This window comes from Mustela putorius, unplaced genomic scaffold (assembly GCF_011764305.1).
Source record: "Mustela putorius furo isolate JIRA1106 unplaced genomic scaffold, ASM1176430v1.1 tig00003909_pilon_pilon_pilon, whole genome shotgun sequence".
NCBI lineage: Eukaryota > Metazoa > Chordata > Mammalia > Carnivora > Mustelidae > Mustela > Mustela putorius.
The window spans coordinates 33487363-33507989 of record NW_025422057.1 but is presented as its reverse complement, the minus strand read 5'-3'; the positions used below and the strand labels follow the sequence as shown (position 1 = coordinate 33507989).

Genomic DNA, 20627 nt, shown 5'->3' with positions numbered 1-20627 from the left:
GCTGCCAAAGGGAGACTATGCCAGGTGCTTCTTGTCCTGTGGTACACCCACTGTCAATGTGGAAGGAGAGATGGTTAGAGTGACTCTTACCATCAAATACAGCACGGCTGTACTGAGTGGTTGATGCCAAAGGCTTACAAGTCGTGTCAAACTTGTTGCCATAGTTCCCAATGCTGACTTCAAACTGAATGGCCTCGCCAACATCTTGCAACATGGTGGCTGAATGGAACACAGCAGACAGGCTATACTTCCGCCTTCGCTGGTATTTCTATAAAGTACAAACAGACATGAGGATAAGTGAGACTTGTTTTACTCTAATTTACATGTAGGTTTCTAGGAGGTGTAATTTTAAACCTAATAATTTGTGTTGAATTAAATGGCAGTAGAAAATGTTCTTAAATCTAGCATTCTCTCTAGGACTCATTCAAGTGGGCAAAGATAGAAGTGCCAGGATGTTTGCTGCAGTGTTGACTGGAATAGAGAAAAAACCGAGAATGATACAAATGTCTATCAATAAGTCACAGGTTAAATAAACTATGTTACATTCATATAGTGGAATAAATTTAATAAAAATACAAGTAGACCCATATGTGCAAACAAGGAAAAAATGCATTTTTAGGCAAACCCACTGAATATATAGTTTAATATTGGCATATGCATGAAGGAAGTCTGGAAGAATAGGAATAAAACTGTTAACAGTTACACTGGGGAAGGTAGAGAGGTTCTGGCTAACCTTACTTTCTACCTTTTTAATTGTTTGAATTATTTAAGTATTAATTTTCTAATCAAAAACGATGAAGATTTTTTTTAACAAGAAAGATTTTTAATGTAAGATTTTAAAAACAAGTGAATTTAGTTGAACTTACTTATCTGTTTTCGGAAATAGAAATCAAATTTTTTTTCCTTTCTCTCCTTTTTAAAGATTTTATTTTATTTGACAGAGAGAGAAATCACAAGCAGGCAGAGAGATGGGGTGAAGCAGGCTCCCCGCTGAGCAAAGAGCCTGATGCGGGGCTCGATCCCAGGACCCTGGGATTATGACCCGAGCCGAAGGCAGAGGCTTGACCCACTAAGCCACCTGGGTGCCCCATCTCTCTCTCTCTCTCTCTCTCTCTCTTTTTTTAATTGCCGGCTGACTGAGTGTTAATGTGTGTGAAGGAGCTGAACAGAGGGCCAACAATGACCACACTGAGAAACCTTTAGCCTAGCAGGCATGATCATGAGCCCTTCTGGCCTTCCTACATTTAGGCACATAAAGTCTCTTGAATCTACCTCCTGCCCCCAAATCCTTGTTCAGATGGCATCTCTCCTTCTTTGTGGATCATGTCCCCACTGATCATTGGGTACCTTGCCTTCTTTAGCCAAACAGAGCCATGCAATGCTTTAAATTGCTGTATTTCATTGTGTCCTAGGCATTCTGTCCCTTAATATTGTCCACATCTAGAACCTTTCCAGGTCCCTATTGGCAGCCAGTCTCTGTAGATGCTTGCCCAGCTTGGGTTTGAGACTACAGTGGTTATTATGGTGTGACCACATTGGCTACATGCTTCACTAGAGAGCTTGCAGAGACCCATGAGGGATAATATTCAAATCGTTTGACAAATTCTCACCACAGCAAGTTTAGTTTGAAAGGCCCTAGAGAAGGAACTCCAAGATCTGCAGTCTTTCCATGTGAGATCTGGAGGCCACACTGCTATCAAACTTTGGCATATGATGACCCTTGCTGTTGTTGATTTGCTTTTTTTGCATTCCTACCTTGCTACCAATTAGTGTACCATAATCTAAGTGGCAAAGTAATGACATTTTTCACCTCTAGGAAGCTAATAAAAATTACTTGATCCTGGTAGGATATTAATTAACTGATTTCCCTTTGTTATTCATTCATACCATGGCCTTCATTCTATTAAATGAATCACAATCATGAGTAGGTCTTCTGTCCTGGATAAAAATGTGTTCTTTCAAATCTCCAATGGAAAAAAGACAGTCTCTTCAACAAATGGTGTTGGGAAAACTGGACAGCCACATGCAGGAGAATGAAACTGGACTGTTTCCTTACACTACACACAAAAATAGACTCAAAATGGATGAAAGACCTAAATGTGAGACAGGAATCCATTGAAATCCTTAATGGAACATAGCCAGTAACCTCTTCAACCTCAGCCACAGCAACTTCTTCCTAGAAACATCACCAAAGGCAAGGGAAGCAAGGGCAAAAATGAACTACTGGGGCTTCATCAAGATCAAAATCTTTTGCACAGCAATGGAAACAGGCAACAAAACTAAAAGACAACTGACAGAATGGGAGAAGATATTTGCAAATGACATATCAGATAAAGGGCTAATAACCAGAATCTGCAAAGAACTTATCAAACTCAACACCCAAAGAACAAATAATCCAATCAAGAAATGGGCAGAAGACATGAACAGACATTTCAGCAAAGAAGACATCCAAATGGCCAATAGACACATGAAAAAGTGCTCAACATCATTCGGCATCAGGGAAATACAAATCAAAACCAGTGAGATACCACCTCCCACCAGTCAGAATGGCTAAAATTAACAAGTCAGGAAACAACAGATGTTGGCAAGGATGTGGAGAAAGGGGAACCCTCCTACACTGTTGGTGGGAATGCAAGCTGGTGCAGTCACTCTGGAAAACAGTATGGAGGTTCCTCAGAAAGTTGAAAATAGAGCCTATGACCCAGCAATTGCAATACTGGGTATTTACTCTAAAGATACAAATGTAGTGATCTGAAGGGGCATGTGCACCTGAATGTTTACAGCAGCAATGTCCATAATAGACAAACTATGGAAAGAACCTAGATGTCCATCAACAGATGAATGGATAAAGAGGAGGTGATACTCACACACACACACACACACACACACACACATATGCACACAATGGAATACTATGCAGCCATCAAAAGAACTCTTGCCCTTTACAATGACGTGGATGGAACTAGAGGGTATTATGCTCAGTGAAATAAGTCAATCAAAGACAACTATCATATGATCTCTCTGATATGAGGGATTTGAGAGGCAGGGCAAGGGGTCATGGGGAGAAGGGAGGGAAAAAATGAAACAAGATGGGGCCCGGGAGAGAGAAAAACCATAAGAAACCCTTACTCTCATGAAACAAACTGAGGGTTACTGGGGGGTTGTGGGGGGAGGGATAGGGTGGTGGGGTTATGGACATTGGAAAGGGTATGTGCTATGGCGAGTGCTATGAATTGTGTAAGCCTGATGATTCACGACCTGTGCCTCTGGGGCAAATAATACATTATATGTTAATTTTTGAAAAATGTGTTCTTTCATTTACAGAAGTACTTAGACAACAGTTTCAAAAACTTCTTAAATTGTGATAAAATACACAGATCATAAAATTCACCATCTAAACCATGTGTCCAATTGGTGGCGTCGGGGACATTCCCATTGTTGTGCAACCATCACCACCATCCATCCACAGAAGTCATTCTAGCTTACAAAATTGAAATCCTGTACCCATTAAACCCCAGCTCCCCATTCCCAGCTACTTTCAGTTTCTAGGAGTCTGACTACTCTGGGTATCTCATGTAAGTGGAATCAAACAATACATGTTCTTGAGTGACTGGCATACTCTACTCAGTGTAATGTCCTCAAGATTTAGTCCCATTGCAGGCTGTCTCAGAGTTCCCTTCCTCTTTAAGACCTACTAATTCTGCATTGCACTGCCGAAAGACAAATGGAAGTATATTAAAATTTTTAATATTTTATTTGAGCAAACATATATTTGACTGGGCAGTGACAAAGCAGAAGCAATTAAGAGTGCTCTACCTGCAAGAGCCAGAGGAAAAGACTTTTATAGAACAAATGTGGAAGGAAAACAAGGAAATTATTTGATTGGCTAGAGCTTAAGTGGTTGCATTATTTGGGAAAGCCTAGAGGGTTAATTGATATTTTTTGCCCTTTGGTTTTGATTTTTTCTTTTCTTTAAGATTTTATTTATTTGAGAGAGAGAGAGAGAGAGCGCGCATGTACACAAGCAGGGGCCGGGGCCGGGGTGGGAGGTTAGAGCGAGAGGGAGAAGCAGACTCTCCACTGATCAGGGAGCCCAATGCAAGACTCAATTTGATTTCTTTTCTTTTCTTTCTTTTTTTTTTTTTTTTAAGATTTTATTTATTTATTTGACAGACAGAGATTACAAGTAGGCAGAGAAGCAGTCAGAGAGAGGAGGAAGCAGGCTCCCTGCTGAGCAGAGAGCCCGACGCGGGGCTCGATCCCAGGACCCTGGGATCATGACCTGAGCCCAAGGCAAAGGCTTTAACCCACTGAGCCACCCAGGCATCCCTCAATTTGATTTCTTAACCTTGAGACATTTATAGGCTTATGTTCTGGTTTGCTTGTTTAGGCTGCCAAGGCACGAGAGTCACTTTTTTTTTTTTTTTAAAGATTTTATTTATTTATTTGACAGAGAGAGATCACAAGTAGGCAGAGAGGCAGGCAGAGAGAGAGGAAGGGAAGCAGGCCCCCTGCTGAGCAGAGAGCCCGATGTGGGACTCGATCCCAGGACCCTGAGATCATGACCTGAGCCGAAGGCAGCGGCTTAACCCACTGAGCCACCCAGGCGCCCATGAGAGTCACTTCTAATGGTGTCTTTTTGTAATAAATTCAGCAGTGTGTATATATTACATTTGTTTATCCATTCATCTATTGCTGGACAGCTATCAATGGACTGCTTCTACCTTTTGGTTATTGTGAATAATGCTGCTATGAGCATGGCTGTGCAAATATCCATTTGGGTCCCTGCCTTCAATTCTTTTGTGTATATACACAGCAGTGGATTTCTGGATCACATGGTAATTCTATTTTTAACTTCTTGAGGACTGTTTTAAAAAACATCTGACACTGACTGTAGTTTGCTGTCTTGAAGAACCCCAGGACATTCTGCTATTACAAAATCTCCGTTTTGGTTAAAGGAATTTCTGACATGGTATAATGAAAACCTCCACTAGGATTTCATCAGAAATCCCTCGGGGTCTCAAACGTTTTTGAAAGTCTTTCTAAAACATTGGTTTGAAACCTTAGCTGCATATTGAATTACCTGAGAGGCTTTCAAATATACTCAGAGCTGGGCCCCACACCCCAGAGACTCCGCCTAGCACTTGGAACCCCAAAACTTCCCTTCATTAGTCCACTGTCATTCTGATAGAGAGGGTTTCAGAGACTTTTGTCATTTGTCAGGAGCCCCCTTCACTACCCACTAAGTAGTAAGCTTAATCCTCCAGAACTGACCATGGTTCAGTACTGCTATGGGAAGTCTGGGTTTGGTTTAAACCGTGTGAACATTAGAAAGTAGGAAGTTATTTGTATTAGTTAAGAACTTGGAGATACAGCACAACTTCTTCTTTGTAAACCAACTGGGATGAAAGAAGAGAAGCAAAAGAGCAAAAATATGAAACATAACTGGGGCCCAAGTCCGGAAACGGTGATGAGCATTGAAGCTGGAGCCATCTGCTAATGCAGGGGCTGCCGAGAAGAGAGGCGGTCGGTGCCTGGGGAGGCTCTGGAAAGGGTGGGGATGCTACCTCTGGCTGGGCTGGCTCTGCCTTGCACACCTCCACGTGGCCATGATTCCATTAGATCGCCCTGGATTTTCCTGAGCATAGCTTGCAGTCACCTGCAGAAGCTCTGGTAGGACCCTCCCCCTGGTGAGTCTGAGCTCTAAGACAGTAATCTGGGTTCTGGACATCACCACGCCTCCCAGCAGATCCAGCACACACTGGGAGCCGCCACTCGAGATGGAACAGCTCCAGCTCCACAAAGAGCAGGCCATCCAAAGTATGCTCACCCGCCCCAAAGCCAGGCTCTGGACTGTTGCAGCTGAGAATTCCTGCCCTCCCCCAGACCTTTCCCACTTCCTCTGTGCCTTCCGGGCTCAAAGAGGTGGAGAGAAGAAGGAACAACCAACATAGTTCAGAGAAGTCTGGAGCCTCAACTTTTGTTCCCTGAGTAGCCTTGGGGCAAAACTGCTCATAACAGGGCAAGTTAAAAAATGTAAATGATGATCTCTTGAACACTGATGGATATTTCTTTGACTCTGTAAGGCCTTGGAGCTCTCTTTCTAATCATCAAAGACCAGTGCGTGTTGTAGATGGAAGTGTATAGGGTAGAGTGTCAGAAGTAAATTTGGGGAAGGGGGTTATTTTTGTCAAACAGAATACTGAGAAGGGGTAACAAGTCAACAGCTCTTAAAAGTGGTTGTGGGACCACTAGGCATGGGACATTCAGGGTCAGTGACAAGGAGGCTGTGCCAAAGAAAACTGCCTAATTTGCCACCTTTGGTCTGTTTACCAAAGATGGCTGGCCACTGGTGGAGCTGGTGGAAGAAGGGAATGTTCTACTTCAAGCAAGATCTATTGAGCATTTATGTAGGCCAGACTGATGGGAGAACTCAAGGAGGCTCTAACTGAATAGCAGACAGACTGCATGTTCATAAAATGCTCCTGCAGTACTTTAGGTCCAACACGAAAAGACTGAGAAGGAGTAGAGGAGTAGAAGAATCTGGTCTAGGAACAGATTCCAGATGGTAGAGACAAAACAGCAGGGTCCTTCAGGGGCCAGGCTGAGGTTCCAGAAGCCAGCAGGTGTCTGAATAGGGATGGGATTGCAACACTTGATCTTTTACCTGTCTGATCCCTTAGGGAAGTGACAGGTTGAGCCCGTTTGCATCTCTCAAAGGATCTCTTGGTTGGGGCAACAGGAGGTGGCACAGCTCGGGGCTCTTTGGCAACCAAGTAGGAAAAATTCACTCTCCCTGTGTTCCTCCTTTACCGTCAGAGGACTACCACACTCTCAACACTACACAGATGTGTGGGGGATTTTCCCACATCAAGCAATTCCACAACACCAGCTGGGCGTCCAACAATTTACCTCAATCCTGACACTATCTACCTGAGGACACATTAAGGGCTCAGTCCCACAAGGCTGCCCCTCCCCTACTTTAGATGCCAGTCCTGGTTCCGAGCTGTTGGCTCTAAGGTGGAGGTTCCCATGACTTCCTCCTCAGGTTTGATTACCTGGCTAGAGCAGCTCACAGAACTCAGGAAAAGAGTTTTTTTTTTTTTTTTTACTGTTTACTAGTTTATCATAAGAGGATATGATAAAGGTTACAGATGGATGTCCAGACAGAAGAGCTGTGTTGGGCAAGGTATGTGGAAGGGACAAGAGGTCTTGGACACAACACTCTCCCAACACCTGTATGTGTTCACCAACCCAGAAGCTCTCTGAATCCTGTATTTTGGGGATTTCTACGGAGGCTTCATCATGTAAGTATGTGATCAGTCATTAGCTCAACTTCTCGCCCCCCTCTTGAGAACGGGAGATGGAGCAGAAAGTTCCAAGCTTCGAATCATGGCTTGGTCTTTCTCAAGAGTAGCCTCAATCTAGGAGCCCATGAGTCACCTCATTAGAACAAAAGACCTTCCTACTACCCAGGAAATCCCAAGAGATTTAGGAGCTCAGTGTTAGGAACCATGGCCAAAGAGCAAATACTAGTACTATTATCTTACAGCAAGGAAGTTGCCCTCTTCAATGTTACTAGAAGTTTCATTACTTGCGTATGACCCAGAACACGGGATTTTTGAAAACGGGGAAAGGGTCAGGATCAACCTTCTAGACTGACGGCTTTCATTACTCCTCCTAGCACTCATGCAAATCTGCTCATCTCACCCTCTTACGAGGCTCCTGGTCCCCTGCACTGTGGCTAAGTCTTCAGAATCTCAGGTCCTCTCTTGTTTTTTTTAATGTTACTGGGGTTTTGGTGTAGAGATTTCATTTCTGCTTTTATTAAATTTATGACATAAGCCATTTTTCTGTCTGGGTTTAGTTATTTGGATCAAAGAACACTGTTTTCTATTTCAGTTTTTAAAAAGCTGTTCTCTTACATGATTGACATATACTGTGGACACTATATATTGTTGACTTTTTGGGTTTTTTTGTGTGGGTTTTTTTTTTTTTTTTGCTTTTATTTTTACTACATTTATGACCTATGTTTCTTTGTTTGTATGTGTTGAATCATTCGGAGTAAAAAAACAAATTGGGTTTTGCATTCTAGTTGCCATGCTTTGTTGAGCCTCTCCCTACCCCTCCTTCCTCTCCCACCTCCATTATGAGTGCTTAAAATAAAAAGGATCATGGACTTAAATTGTGTTCTGGTGACAGAACATAGCAAAAGAGGCACTATATTTGCCAAGAACCCATGACAGCCTTTCTGCCTAAGGCCAAGGTCCAGCTGGCATCCTCAAGAGCTGATCTGTAATGACCCAAGTCCAGAACCCACCCACGCCACACCAGCTGTCTCCACAGAGGCTTTTGGGGGGTTTCTAGCCATTTTCTGTCATGATCCTCACAGTAAATGGCATGTAAGCTGCTCCATTTTACCCCCCACCCTCTCTTTTACCCCCCCACCCCCATTTCCTAGATTTGTTCTTAAGATCTGTGACAATTCCTGGGCTTCCGAGTTGATTATCATCAACTGTGGGGTGGAGAGAAAGACTGACCAGAACCTTACTGACTAGTGGAACCTGCTGCTTTTGGCTCTGTGTCTTTTTTAATGAGTAAAATGAGTAAAAAGCCAAAAGAAAATAAGTTTACATTGCATGATCCTGCAGCAAACACTTCATCTACAGACAATTCCTGATTTATGACCGATTCTCCAGAAGTAAGATTTGAAAAGTCAGGGTAAGTCCAGAACTCAAGGTCTTCAATGGTCCCCTTCTGCTATCGCGGATTTATCATTTGCAAGGATGATGTTCCTGAGATCAGAGCAAGCCCTAAAATTCAAGAGCATCACAGTATTTTATCATTACCTCCACGGAATGTAACAAAGTAACTGAAAAAATGGGGGTGGTGAGGACAGACTCCTTCAGACCTAAGTAAGAGTTGCACACCAGTGTCAGGAATAGAGAAGCCCCTAGACTCAATCTCAGGGAGGTGCTGGGTGGTTGGCTAGGTGCACTCACCAGCACGTGCCTTTCTTTTTTTTTTTTTTTTTTTAAAGATTTTTTTATTTATTTCTCAGAGAGAGAGAGGGAGACAGAGCGAGCACAGGCAGACAGAATGGCAGGCAGAGGCAGAGAGAGAAGCAGGCTCCCTGCTGAGCAAGGAGCCAGATGCGGGACTCGATCCCAGGATGCTGGGATCATGACCTGAGCCGAAGGCAGCCGCTTAACCAACTGAGCATGTGCCTTTCTGCACAGTTGACTCAAATCCTTGCCTCAACAAAATCACTCCTGGCTACACATCAGAAACTTTGGGATAACTCGAGTAGTCAAAATCATTAGTTAACGCTAAGAATGGCATTGTAGCACCATTGATATTTTAAGTCACAAATGGTATTATTTATGTGTCTGTACATCAGTGGGGATAGGTAGAGGGATAAGGAGTAGAGTGATGGAGAGAGACTCGATAATTTCTCAAAGACTCATCTCCCAAGAGTTAATGTAATAACCTGTCCTTTATAGCCACTTGCTTAGGAGGCTGATAAGCAAAATAAAAATCTGCCCTAAATTTTTTATAAGGTAAATTAATAAAAACTGGGAAAACTAGGTCTTAAAAATTCTAGGCAGTTTCTGATTCTAGAAGTAGAAAGATGAATTCACATTCAAGGCAGACCACTGCTTTGCTTTAGGAAAACTGCTTGGATAGACCTTTGACTATAATATAAAACGAATACCTACCAGGGTTCTTTCACAACTTAAATAACCTAAATTCAACTGTCCTGTTTGGTAACATGAAGTGTGAAGCATATGTTTTGGCCAGGACTATGTTCTAATCTGTGCTCACGTAAGGGGAGAAGCATTATTTTCCCTGTGTGAAGCTAGACTGATGCCCTGTGGCTTGCTGGTGGTTGTGTAAGTTCCTTCCTGAGCCTGAGGGTTGCAGACAGAGGTAGCCTATGAAAGGATGTGTGGCACAATCTTCTCTTTCAGGGGAAGACAAAGGCACTGCATTAAAAATCTGTGTGGCTCACGAATGTACTACCAATGTTCTAAACATGCCAGGACTAGAAAATCCAGAATATACTGCTTTGGACTCTAACCTCCTAATATTGTCTTCTTGGGATTCAATGAACAAGGCCACAGTGCTCTGGGGTGATGGGGGCGGGGGAGGGGGTAGGGAGTGGGGAGGGAGAGTTTCCTCTAAAGGGAAAGGATATTCTCTGGGTCATTCATCCTGAAAGGCACAAATCTCATAACAGGCAGATAAGAGACTGCTAGAAGGAAGGAGAAAGCCTTGTTTGGTTGGGAGCTCTTGGCAGTTGGACATGGACCCTGAGGTGGCCATGTGTACAGGTGGTGCTGGGGGTAGGGATCGATGGGGAGCTGAGTCCTGCTGCAAGGAAGCAGGTTGAAGAGAGACAGGGAGCCCAACTGTGAGAGACCCAGAGAGCTGGTTTGAGCCCAGAGGCTTTGAGATGAGGCACCTTAAGCTGCTTCTTCAAGTTTTTCATTTCACTGTGTATGTCCCAGACTGGAGGTAAAAGCTTTCCTAAAGTTGCAGTTTCATTTCCGATGTAATGTAGGGAAATTAGAGAAGGGTCTATCCTGTGCTTGGAATGGAAGTGAAGGGGAGAGAAGCAGCCAGAAGAAGTTTGTTGAGTGTTGTGGGGGGTGGGATCCAGCAAGGAGTGGCCTTGGGCAGAGGGGCACCAGTGAGCCGGCTGCTCTGACCAAAAATTCAAGTTTCTGGAACAGGTAAGCATCAACCTGGGGTTCTCAGAAATAGATGGGGGGAAGATGCGGTACACATACACAAAATGGAATATTATTTAGCCATGAAAAAGGAAATTGTCACTTGTGACAACACAGCTGGACGCTGAGGGTATTATGCTAAGTGAAGTAAGTCAGAAAGACAAAGACAAATACTGTGTGATAGCATGTATATGTGGAATCTGAAAAAGCCAAACTCATAAAAACAGAGTAGAAGGGTGGTTACCAGGGGTTGGGAGAGTTGGAAGATGTTGGTCAATGTGTATAAACTTGCAGTTAGAAGGAAAATAAACTCTGGAGATCTAATGCAGAGCACAATGATTATAGTCAGTGATAATGTATTACATACTTCAAAGTTGCTCAGAGACTATATCTGGAAAGTTCCCACCATGGAAAGAAATTATAATTATGTGATGTGACGGATGTGTTGACTAACACAACCAGTGGTAATCATAGTGCTAGTATATAAATAAACCACATCAACACACTGGGCACCTTCAACTTATACGTGCTATGTGTTAATTGTTTTTTGAAATTAAAAAATAAAAATACAAAAAACTAGCATAATTTATTTTTAAAACCCATAATAATGGTATATGATGTGTTGGAAATCATTTCGTGAGCAACAGAGACAGGGCTAATTTAATATTGACCTATCTATCCCATATGTTAACAAATCTGTACTGTAGATGTCAATTAATAGACCAGGAAAAATGGGGCATTTAACAATTTCATGATAATAATATTCTTTTGATATTTATTGCCTTGAGTTAATAACACTGAAAAAGTTACTAGGAAAAAAATACATCTGTAGCTCTCTACCGTATGGATCATGGGTGTTATGCAAAAGTTGTTTCCCCAGGGGGGAAAGAGATGATTAAAAAAGAAGAAGAACAACAACCATTTCTTCAAATGGTTGGGAAGATGGATTTGGAAGACTTCCTGTCTTTATGGAAGAGTGGGGCTCTGAGCTGTTGTAATATGGGCATTAATATAAATACTCCCTCATATGCTGGGATCCTGAGATATGCCTCCTTCTGAAAGTGGTAATTATTAGCAGTGGCACCTATGCCACTTGGGTTGGCTTTTACAGCCACCTCCCCACGAACACACAACCCAATTGTAAAAGGCCATTCAGTTTTGGGGTATCATCACTCTTGCCAGATTTTGGTAGGGTATTAACAGCACAAAAAATGAAGCAAGACTCATCACCCTCATGGGGCCGTTTTAGATAGATCAAAAGGGCATCAAATAGATCAAGAAGTCCTTGTTATGACTCATGTCTCTCTCTAACTCTGTCACAGCTGACCCTTTAATTCCTGGAGGTCCCCACGAGCCACCAATCCTCTAACATACCCTTTTCCATTCTAAGCATCATCCACAATCCAACAATTACCTCCACAACCAGCAGGTCATCATTTGAAATGGGCTCCAACTTTTTGTCTGGTGGTGTCTTTTCAAGAAAAGTGCTTAATTCAACCAAGATTCTGCCTCTGTAGGCAACTCCTTCCCCCTGAAAGGCAACAACACAGGATTATTCCTCTAGGTGTGAAACACCAGCAAAAAGAAATCCTTCTCTAGTCAGACTCAGCCAGCTACAACTGTGTTTCCTTCCCATGGCCCTAACCTCCAAAATCAGTCAGTCAGTAGCTCTCTCAGTTGAATTCAGGTCTTTGGTATCTGAAAGAAAAGTCAGTGACTTGAGGAAGGATCCCAAAGAGAGCCAGGGGAGCCAGGGCTGAAAGGGATCTTAGCCATGACCGAAGTCAGAGGCTTTCAATCCATGTTCTGAATCCTGAAGGGGTTTCGGGAGGCTGGGGGTGGGAGTGGAAGGTACTCAAAGTCCCCCTCACCCTACTTTAGTAGAGTGGCTCTGAGTTTATCTGCATCAACCTGGCTCCTTCTCTCCTCTTTTCAGGAAGGAAAGGCTGCCATGTTGGCAGCCAGGTCAAGTCTCAGAGTAGCCAGGAAATAAAAGAGGAAGACGTTCTGGGTGTGGCTGAGCATGAGGATGCAGAGTGGATACTTCCTCCAGACCTAGCAGTTCTGGCAACAGAACTTTCTGGAGAGGAAGGGAAGGCTTTCACCTCCACAGCCAGAACTTTAGCCCTGCCCCCTCAGGGTTTTCTCTCTACCACAGTCCCTTTCTTGGGCCTTCAGAGCTGACTCTAAGACATTACTTCTAATGTGCTGGAAAGAGCATTTTTCTCATCTCTGGGCCTCTGTATCCTCATCCATAAAATGAAGGTGTTGGATGGGATATGGCATGGTGAATGGTTTCTTCAGGCATGTCACCTCCAATCATGTGGTACATTCCTAGAACACAGTAGTGAACAGAATTCTGAGGCAATACATTTGCTTCGTGGGAAGGAGCCAGCACCGATCACAGACATCTGCCCTAAGTGCAGGCCCAGGGGAACGGCTGTACTGCGCATTCCTCATTGTCAAATTAGATGGTCTCCAGGATCTTCTCCTAACCTTGCATTCAAAGATTTGAGGAACATGGGACATCTGTCCTTTGACCCCTAATCAGTCGCATATCAGGTCTGTTTGTGTATGTGTGTGTATGAGTCCCCTAGATAGGAGACTTAATTATAACCATTATAAGAAAGAATCACATTAATCAGTGTTCATTAATAGTAAACCTTAATTGAGAAACTCACCTTTCCATTATTTAGCTCATCATAGGGGTCTGGGAATCCTGTGTACTCTCTGGGGCTTCCATAAAGGTTCAGGTAACACGGTCCAAATGTTGGAACAAAGCCCACTTCTGTTTCTCCTGTATTGGCTGAGGGATAACATCATTATTAGACTCAGGATTTTTAACACTCAATCTATTGAAATAAATATTAGTTATTAGTTAGCTGAGTGAGAAATTTTCCTCTAATTTGTGAGTTAGTTGTATTAGCACAAATGATAAGCACTTGTGAGGCTTGCCATATTTCCCTTTTCTTATTGCTTATATATAAAACATTAAATAAAAAACATTTTGGGGGTAGTTCAGGTAAACTTATTATTATAGAAAAATACTGCTCTTCAAATGAAAGAATAGTAAGACTTACAAGTTGATCTTCACATTTTTTGCAAGTTTATAAGTGGCATTGTATTAAATGTGTCATTGGTGATTGGGATAAAAGATCATACTATTTGGGGAAGTCGCTTAATTGATATATAACGGGTTAACTCTATTTGTTCCCCCAAAATGCCACTTAGTCTAAAGTAGCTAGTATAAGTAAGGCACATGCTATTAAAAATACAAGACATTTAAATTTTTCATAAATAACAATGAACTGTCTGCCTCTGGCTATTACATATGATATTTATAAGCAACATAAAGTTCCCATTCATAACATTCTCTGATGAGCACCCAATACGCTCCACATTTCTGTTACTTTGTCTTACTAAGCAAGACTGCTCCCCAGTGTAACGAGGGGAACTGAGGGCAAAATAAAGAAATAGTGGAGTCAAAGGGAGATGATGAGTGAAGTCAGGGAAATGTAAGGGCTGCCTCCAACCACCTGAATGCCCTCATATGGAAGCAGGATGAACTTGTTTCCAAAAGCAAAGCTAAGGACACTGACGGGTACTGCAAGGATGCATTCTTTGTTTCACTCAATATGAGGAAGAACTTTCTATGAATTAGATGTGTCGAACGATGGGACAGATTGCACTTGGGACAGAGGAAATGTTGAGGCCAAGACTTTCAGGATTATCAGCAAGACAATTCCCCTATGGATGAGAAATTAACTACCTCACGTCTATGGCCCTTTCCAACTCTATGCTTAAATGTAAGGAAGAAAAGTAAATGTGGAGTGACAGGTGAACGGAAGGCCCATTAATGAACAGTTGATGAAACTGTATTTAAGTACTTTTTTTTTTTTTTAATTTGAGGCTCTTCTACATGTGTAAATGGGCTTGGGTTCTCTTAAGATAAGTTAAGAACCGGGGAACCTGGGTGGCTCAGTGGGTTAAAGCTTCTGCCTTTGGCTCAGGTCATGATCCCAGGGTCCTGGGATCCAGCTCTGCATAGGGCTCTCTGCTCAGCAGGGAGCCTACTTCCCTTCCTCTCTCTGCCTGCCTCTTTGCCTGCTTGTGATCTGTCAAGTTTAAAGAAAAAAAAAAAAAAAGATGAGGTAGGAACCATGCACCTCCACAGAAATTAGTTGAATGGCAATCTCAGTGAAGAAAGCAAGAGAAAAGAAAAAATTAAATTAAGATGTAGAAAAATGATAACTGACAGCCTAGGGGTGAGATTTGGTAACACCCTAGGGGGCCATATTTCACACCTATGTTTGGGTTTCTTGTGAAACCCAAATAGGGACCAAGAATTTTTCCAAAAGAGATTTCTCTGGATTGTGCTACCACGTTACCAAATGAGCAGGATGAAATAAATGGCTTTTGTATCTGGACATACGAATTAGTTTGGTTTTATCTACTCTGGCATATGGAACATGACAAAGTTGACTAATTTTTTATAATAAGCAGGGTTTAGATTTTTTTTCCTTGCTAGGATACCTGTGAGGAACTAAAGTAGAGGACTAAAGCAGAGATCCATAGTGAGAAAAGGCAGTCACTTCCAGAAGTTGAATCACAAGATGTTCAAGAAAGAATGGACATTAAAACTCTTGCACCACAGTCCTGCCACATTATGGACGGGCAAACTGAAGCCCATTGAAGTGACCTGATTTGTCAAAGATCCCTCAAGATAATCGCTTTAAGCCCAGATCTTGAGTTTCACAATTCAAACAAGGGTGCCTCCTAGTACATCACCCATCCCTCTGGTGGAGCCCCACCCCACCCCCAGCCAGTCTGTATGGGTGACGACTTATGTTGTTTGTCATGAGTATTTGTTTTTCATTAAAAATTTCCAGGGATGGAGACACACGTTGTCAATAATGATCTCCTGCGTGTCATTATGATTGATAAATTGCTCAATTTGTTGTGTCCAAGCAACTCTCTTTTCAGGTATTTTAACCCTTTGACTTATTGGTTGTGTAGTAACATGGAGAGCCTTCCTTCGATGTGCTCACACCTCAGAACTGTCTCCTGAGAAAGCTGAGAGTCTCACAAGCTAAGTCTCTTCCTGCCCCCAAACTTTCCTAACCCACTTTATGCACAAGTTTCACATCAAACTTCCAACAAACAAAAATTCCCTAGGCTGGCCATCAACCTTTTCCTCTGACTCGCTTTTCGAACAATATTTTCCGCCTTTGTTCACCTCTCTGAGACCTCTTTGCATTTTCGATTTCTATAAAGTATCACTTTATATTTTAAGTTTGAACTTCAACATAGCTGCTTATTTTGGACAACATTATAAATTCCCTTGGTGGGTAGGGAAGGATTCAAATGTATTTTATTTTGATTCCCTAAACACTGAGGACTGGTTTTACCCTGGGGAGCTACCACATAAATATTCTTTATTGGCTGGACAAATGCAAGAAGGAATGAAGTGTTACCAAATCTGCCTAGTTCGTTACAAACCTCAAGACTACTGTAATGTTCATATAAAGTCTGATGATGAGATAATAAGGATTTTTTTGAAAATGAATATGAATGGGGCATCATGCCAATAACACAAAGGCAGACAATAATGCTTTAAATGTGCAAAGCTTTCTCACTTCCAGTATCTCCTTTCCTTCTCACCATGATCCTGGGTAATTAGCATGGCAGGAATTACCATGTTTACAAGCTTCTGGAAACCTAAGAGTTCTCATGTATTTGAGGAACCATACTTATAGGGGTTGTGATGGTCAAAGGTGAGACCACAGAGCAAACTTGCAAAGAATGGCCAGTGCTGTACAAACCAAAAGACATGTCATGATCCCCCCAATTTGGAAGATGAAGACCTTCGAGGTATAATCGTTCAACATCTTCCAACCAGAGATCCATGTTCAAAGTGAGGAGCATTTACTGCACACATTTTGAACAACTGATTTAGTGCCCCACATCTCTACGTACTGAACATAAACAACAATGGCAGACAAGGTTCTCGCTCACAAACGATTATTCACAGGGACACCAAATAGGCTGGTGTGCATCTAGGTGAAAACGTGAGATGGTAGCAAAGTCTGATGAGCGCGTTTGTGTTAAGCTCAGCCACACGCAAGACAAACACATGGCACAAGTACGAAAATTAATAGCAAAACTATTTTTGAGACCACAAAACGTCATAAAAAGAAAGTTTAAAGACAGTCAATTGACACATTCTTAGTAACACAACATTGAATAGGAAAATCTAGAAGATAGCAAAATCACAAAGCATAAACCTGTATACGATGCAGCCCCAGATCCCGAAGATGAGAAATCTATATAGTAAAAATATGACTGGTTAAACAACAAGAGAAACATGGGCATTATAACAGAGACATCCAACAAGTTAATTAAATCCAGCGTAGGTGAGTGGTTTAGCAACACCAGAAAACCCCAAATTCAGACCCAAGTGACATGACCCTTCTGTAATTTATACAAAACTCATCAGTGAAATGCAAAATGGCTCAAACCTTTGGGACAACTGGAAGAATCTCCACACATTAAATAACTCAAATCTCTCCAGCCCTATGGGAAGGGTGAGCTCCTCAACACCAAAAGAGGCCTGGTGGAGTCACCAACATTTCGTGTTTTTTATAAAAGATGCATTTGTCTTGTGTCTGACTTAATTGGGACCAAGGCCTGAAAATCCAAATTAATTTAGTCTGAGGCTTCCCAGGTAAGGGCTTATAGTTTAGTACATTATATGTTTCTTTTGGAGTGGGGTTGGGGAGAATGCCTGCTGCCTTTTGTTATTTTGAGCGCTTTACCAGACAGTCTGCAGGGCCTACAAGGAGACAGAAGGCCTCAGAGACACGGCTGAAGCCTGCATGTAGCAATTTCTGGGTTTTAGTGCTTTTGGATGTTCCTGCCATATCACTAAGAAAATTGCTTATACAAATACGTCTTGAATAATTACCTCCAAATAATTATTGAATGACTTCTTACCAAGGATAAACAGATTTAACTCATTTTGACTCTCCCCACCCACATAGTTTTGGTATGATTTTTAAAGTACTCTATTGGTTACCATTATGATTTAAACTAGCCTTTCTGTCTGGATTCCTTACTTGATAAAGAAGAGGCTGCCAGCGGGTCTACCCTTCCTCCTCTCCCCTTCCTTCCTCCACTTCTAATCTCTGTCTTCTGTATTTTTACATCAAAATGGGCAATAACATTAATATTCTGTTCAGAGCTTTGGCTTTAGGGTAAAACAAAGAAATCAAAAAATAATTAGTAGTGCTAACAGTATAGCCACCATGCAAATAATGTCTCTGGAGAGGAAAGAGTTGTGATTATATTTCTTTTGTTACAGTGCCAGTCATATGGTCCTCTTCGCAACTCAGCAGAGGATGTACAGATGGGATCTTTCTTAGCTTTTAACATTTGGCAAAAATAATGGCTACATGTGACTATATTTATATTTGAACCATATCTTTTTTTTTTCTTCTTGAGAGAGGAAATCTCTATTTTCTTCATATCTCTAATATCTTCCAGGTTCTTATTCATGCTATATATTGCTTGGATTAATATATATTTTAAGAACCTATAAAGTTCCCACTTAAACAAAATGAGGATGAGAGGAAACCCAAGTTTCTCAAGACAATATTTTGTCTTAGATTCTCTCATATAATTTACTCAATATGTTTACTATGTTGGCAATTACAAGAATTTTTGTTAGTTTTGTTTTGATAACAAAAAGTCAGCTGTTGAGATTATTGATATGTTAACATTACATTTGTTTTCCTCTTACCGTCTTCATTTTTCTCCATCATTTCCTATTACAATTTCTGGTATATGCACACAATCCTAATGCCAGGTATAAGCAAATAGTTCTCAGTATGGAGAACAACGAAAAGAAAAGTGCATTCGTTATCCATACTTGTTAGCAAAGTGGAGATTATATGGTTCATTGCTACCTGACATTCCTTGTTCCTGCTGAAGAAGTCAGTGGAGAAGGAAGTATTCTTTTACATTTGGGTGGACTGGGGTCAATGCCTCTCTAAAAAATAGGGTGCTGGCACTCTGCACTGGCACTCAAAAATTTATAAAAAAGCTATTGGGATTTTTTTTTTTGGATGGGAGCAAGAAAACAAGGTCTTCAAACTGTTAGTTGCCTCAATTATCGACTACTAATTAACTGTTCTGGTCATCACCAAAACAGTTCACTAGGCTCATCACCTTTGGCTTTTAAGAAACCAAGTCCATTGCCAAGTGGCTACTCCAGTTCATTCTGCTTCAGAAATTCTTCATCCTGTCTTGTCTCAGCTCTGCTGAGTGACTTACCTTCCACTTCCCCACCAGAGGCAGCAATCTTAGAGAGGTGTAGGTATGTGGTTCCAACGACATCATTTTTAGTGAGACGGTCCCTGTGTGAAAGAACACGTGAAGGCCTCTATCCAGGAATATATCCCCTCACTCAACAACAATCAGGTGGAGCTGGAAAAGTCCCTAGACCTCAGAAATTGTCCTGTCCCGTGGGCCTTAAGCTCTACTGTACGTTGAGAATCACCTGGAAACCCCAGCTCTCCTCTCTTCTCCAAGCTTTGGATTTAATAAAGGCAGGAGAGGAGAACAGGAATCTGCATTTACATAAGTATATATCGCAACCAATTCTGATACAGATGGCCCTCCAACCACCCACTGAGAAACGTGAATCGGACAAATCATTCCATCTATGGAAACTAAGGTTTGTACATAGAGGTCAAGGGATTTGCCTCTAGTCACTCAACACAGTTGCCATAAAATGAGTGAATCAGGGTGCCTGGCTGGTTCAGCCGGTTAAACGTCTGCCTTTGGCTAAGGTCATGATCCCACGGTCCTGGGATAGAGTCCCACATCGGGCTCCCTGCTTGGTGGGAAGCCTGCTTCTCCCTCTCCCACTCCCCCTGCTTGTTTCCCTCTTTCACTGTCTCTCTGTCAAATGCATAAATAAAATCTTTGAAAAAAATTAAAAAAAAAACTCTTAAAAATGAATAAATCAATTACACACACATTATACAACAAGTGTAATATCACATTACATAGGATAAGGGCATGTATCTTATTTTATCATGTTCACATGAATTACTCGGATGGTTTAATGACTACAACGGCCTATATCTAAGGGTCCTTCAGAGGGAGAAAATCTCTTTCTAATTCAAGTACTGACTGTGGAACAGAGGCTGGGAGGCTGAGGGCAGCTGCTTCCCCAGAACCTAAATCTTATCTGTGTAGTAGAGACAAGTATTCCCGCTACAAGTATACACAACTGTATTCATCTTTCCATGGATATCACAGTTTGCAAGGCTAACCCATGAAGTGGTTTCTGGCTGGGCAAATGATAGGTATAAAAAAATAAGGTTTCTATTAATAACATCTCTCTGCTTAACTCATCCTTTTCTTTATTCTGTATAGTGGGATGCCCACTCTGAAATCAAAGACCCTGTGGGAGAGAGGAAAGATTCAGTATTTGGGGGAAAGGTTATACTACAATGTAATATTATTATACTGTATTACAGGAATATCCTATGTTCCCTATGATATTATACAATGTATAGTATAATGAGATTATAGAAAATGACTAACAAAAGAGTGTGCATTAGAAAAAATTATTATTTAAGGATATTAAGCCACACACATGGGTCCTGAGTCTTTTCTGCTCATCCAAAAGGATCTAGGTTACATTTAAAGAATTCTTAGCTTCCCGTCAGTTGTGCAAACACCCTGCAGGATGTAACCTAAGATCTGGATCCAAGGATTCCTTCAACAGGGCCTCTCTCTGTCTCCTAGTCCACACTATTGCTTCGGAGAGGGCAGACTGGATCAGAAGGTGACCCCATGTATAGTGACCACAAGCAAGTCTGGGAT

At 41.8% G+C, this 20627-nt stretch overlaps 1 protein-coding gene across 6 annotated transcripts in view; it reads right to left on the bottom strand.

Annotated features, from left to right (window-relative positions):
- MYOF (myoferlin) overlaps positions 1–20627 on the bottom strand; it is a 164700-nt gene that overhangs the window by 64097 nt on the left and 79976 nt on the right. For 4 of the 6 annotated variants that reach the window (XM_045068911.1, XM_045068913.1, XM_013054729.2 and 1 more), the window contains exons 16-20: positions 19065–19147; positions 17018–17056; positions 13415–13539; positions 12148–12264; positions 91–268 (exon numbers count right to left, since the gene is read on the bottom strand). In XM_045068911.1, the coding sequence (XP_044924846.1) occupies positions 91–268; positions 12148–12264; positions 13415–13539; positions 17018–17056; positions 19065–19147 (542 nt within the window). The remainder of the gene's footprint in view (positions 1–90; positions 269–12147; positions 12265–13414; positions 13540–17017; positions 17057–19064; positions 19148–20627) is intronic. The other 2 variants (XM_045068912.1, XM_013054732.2) reach the window with 1 other exon arrangement.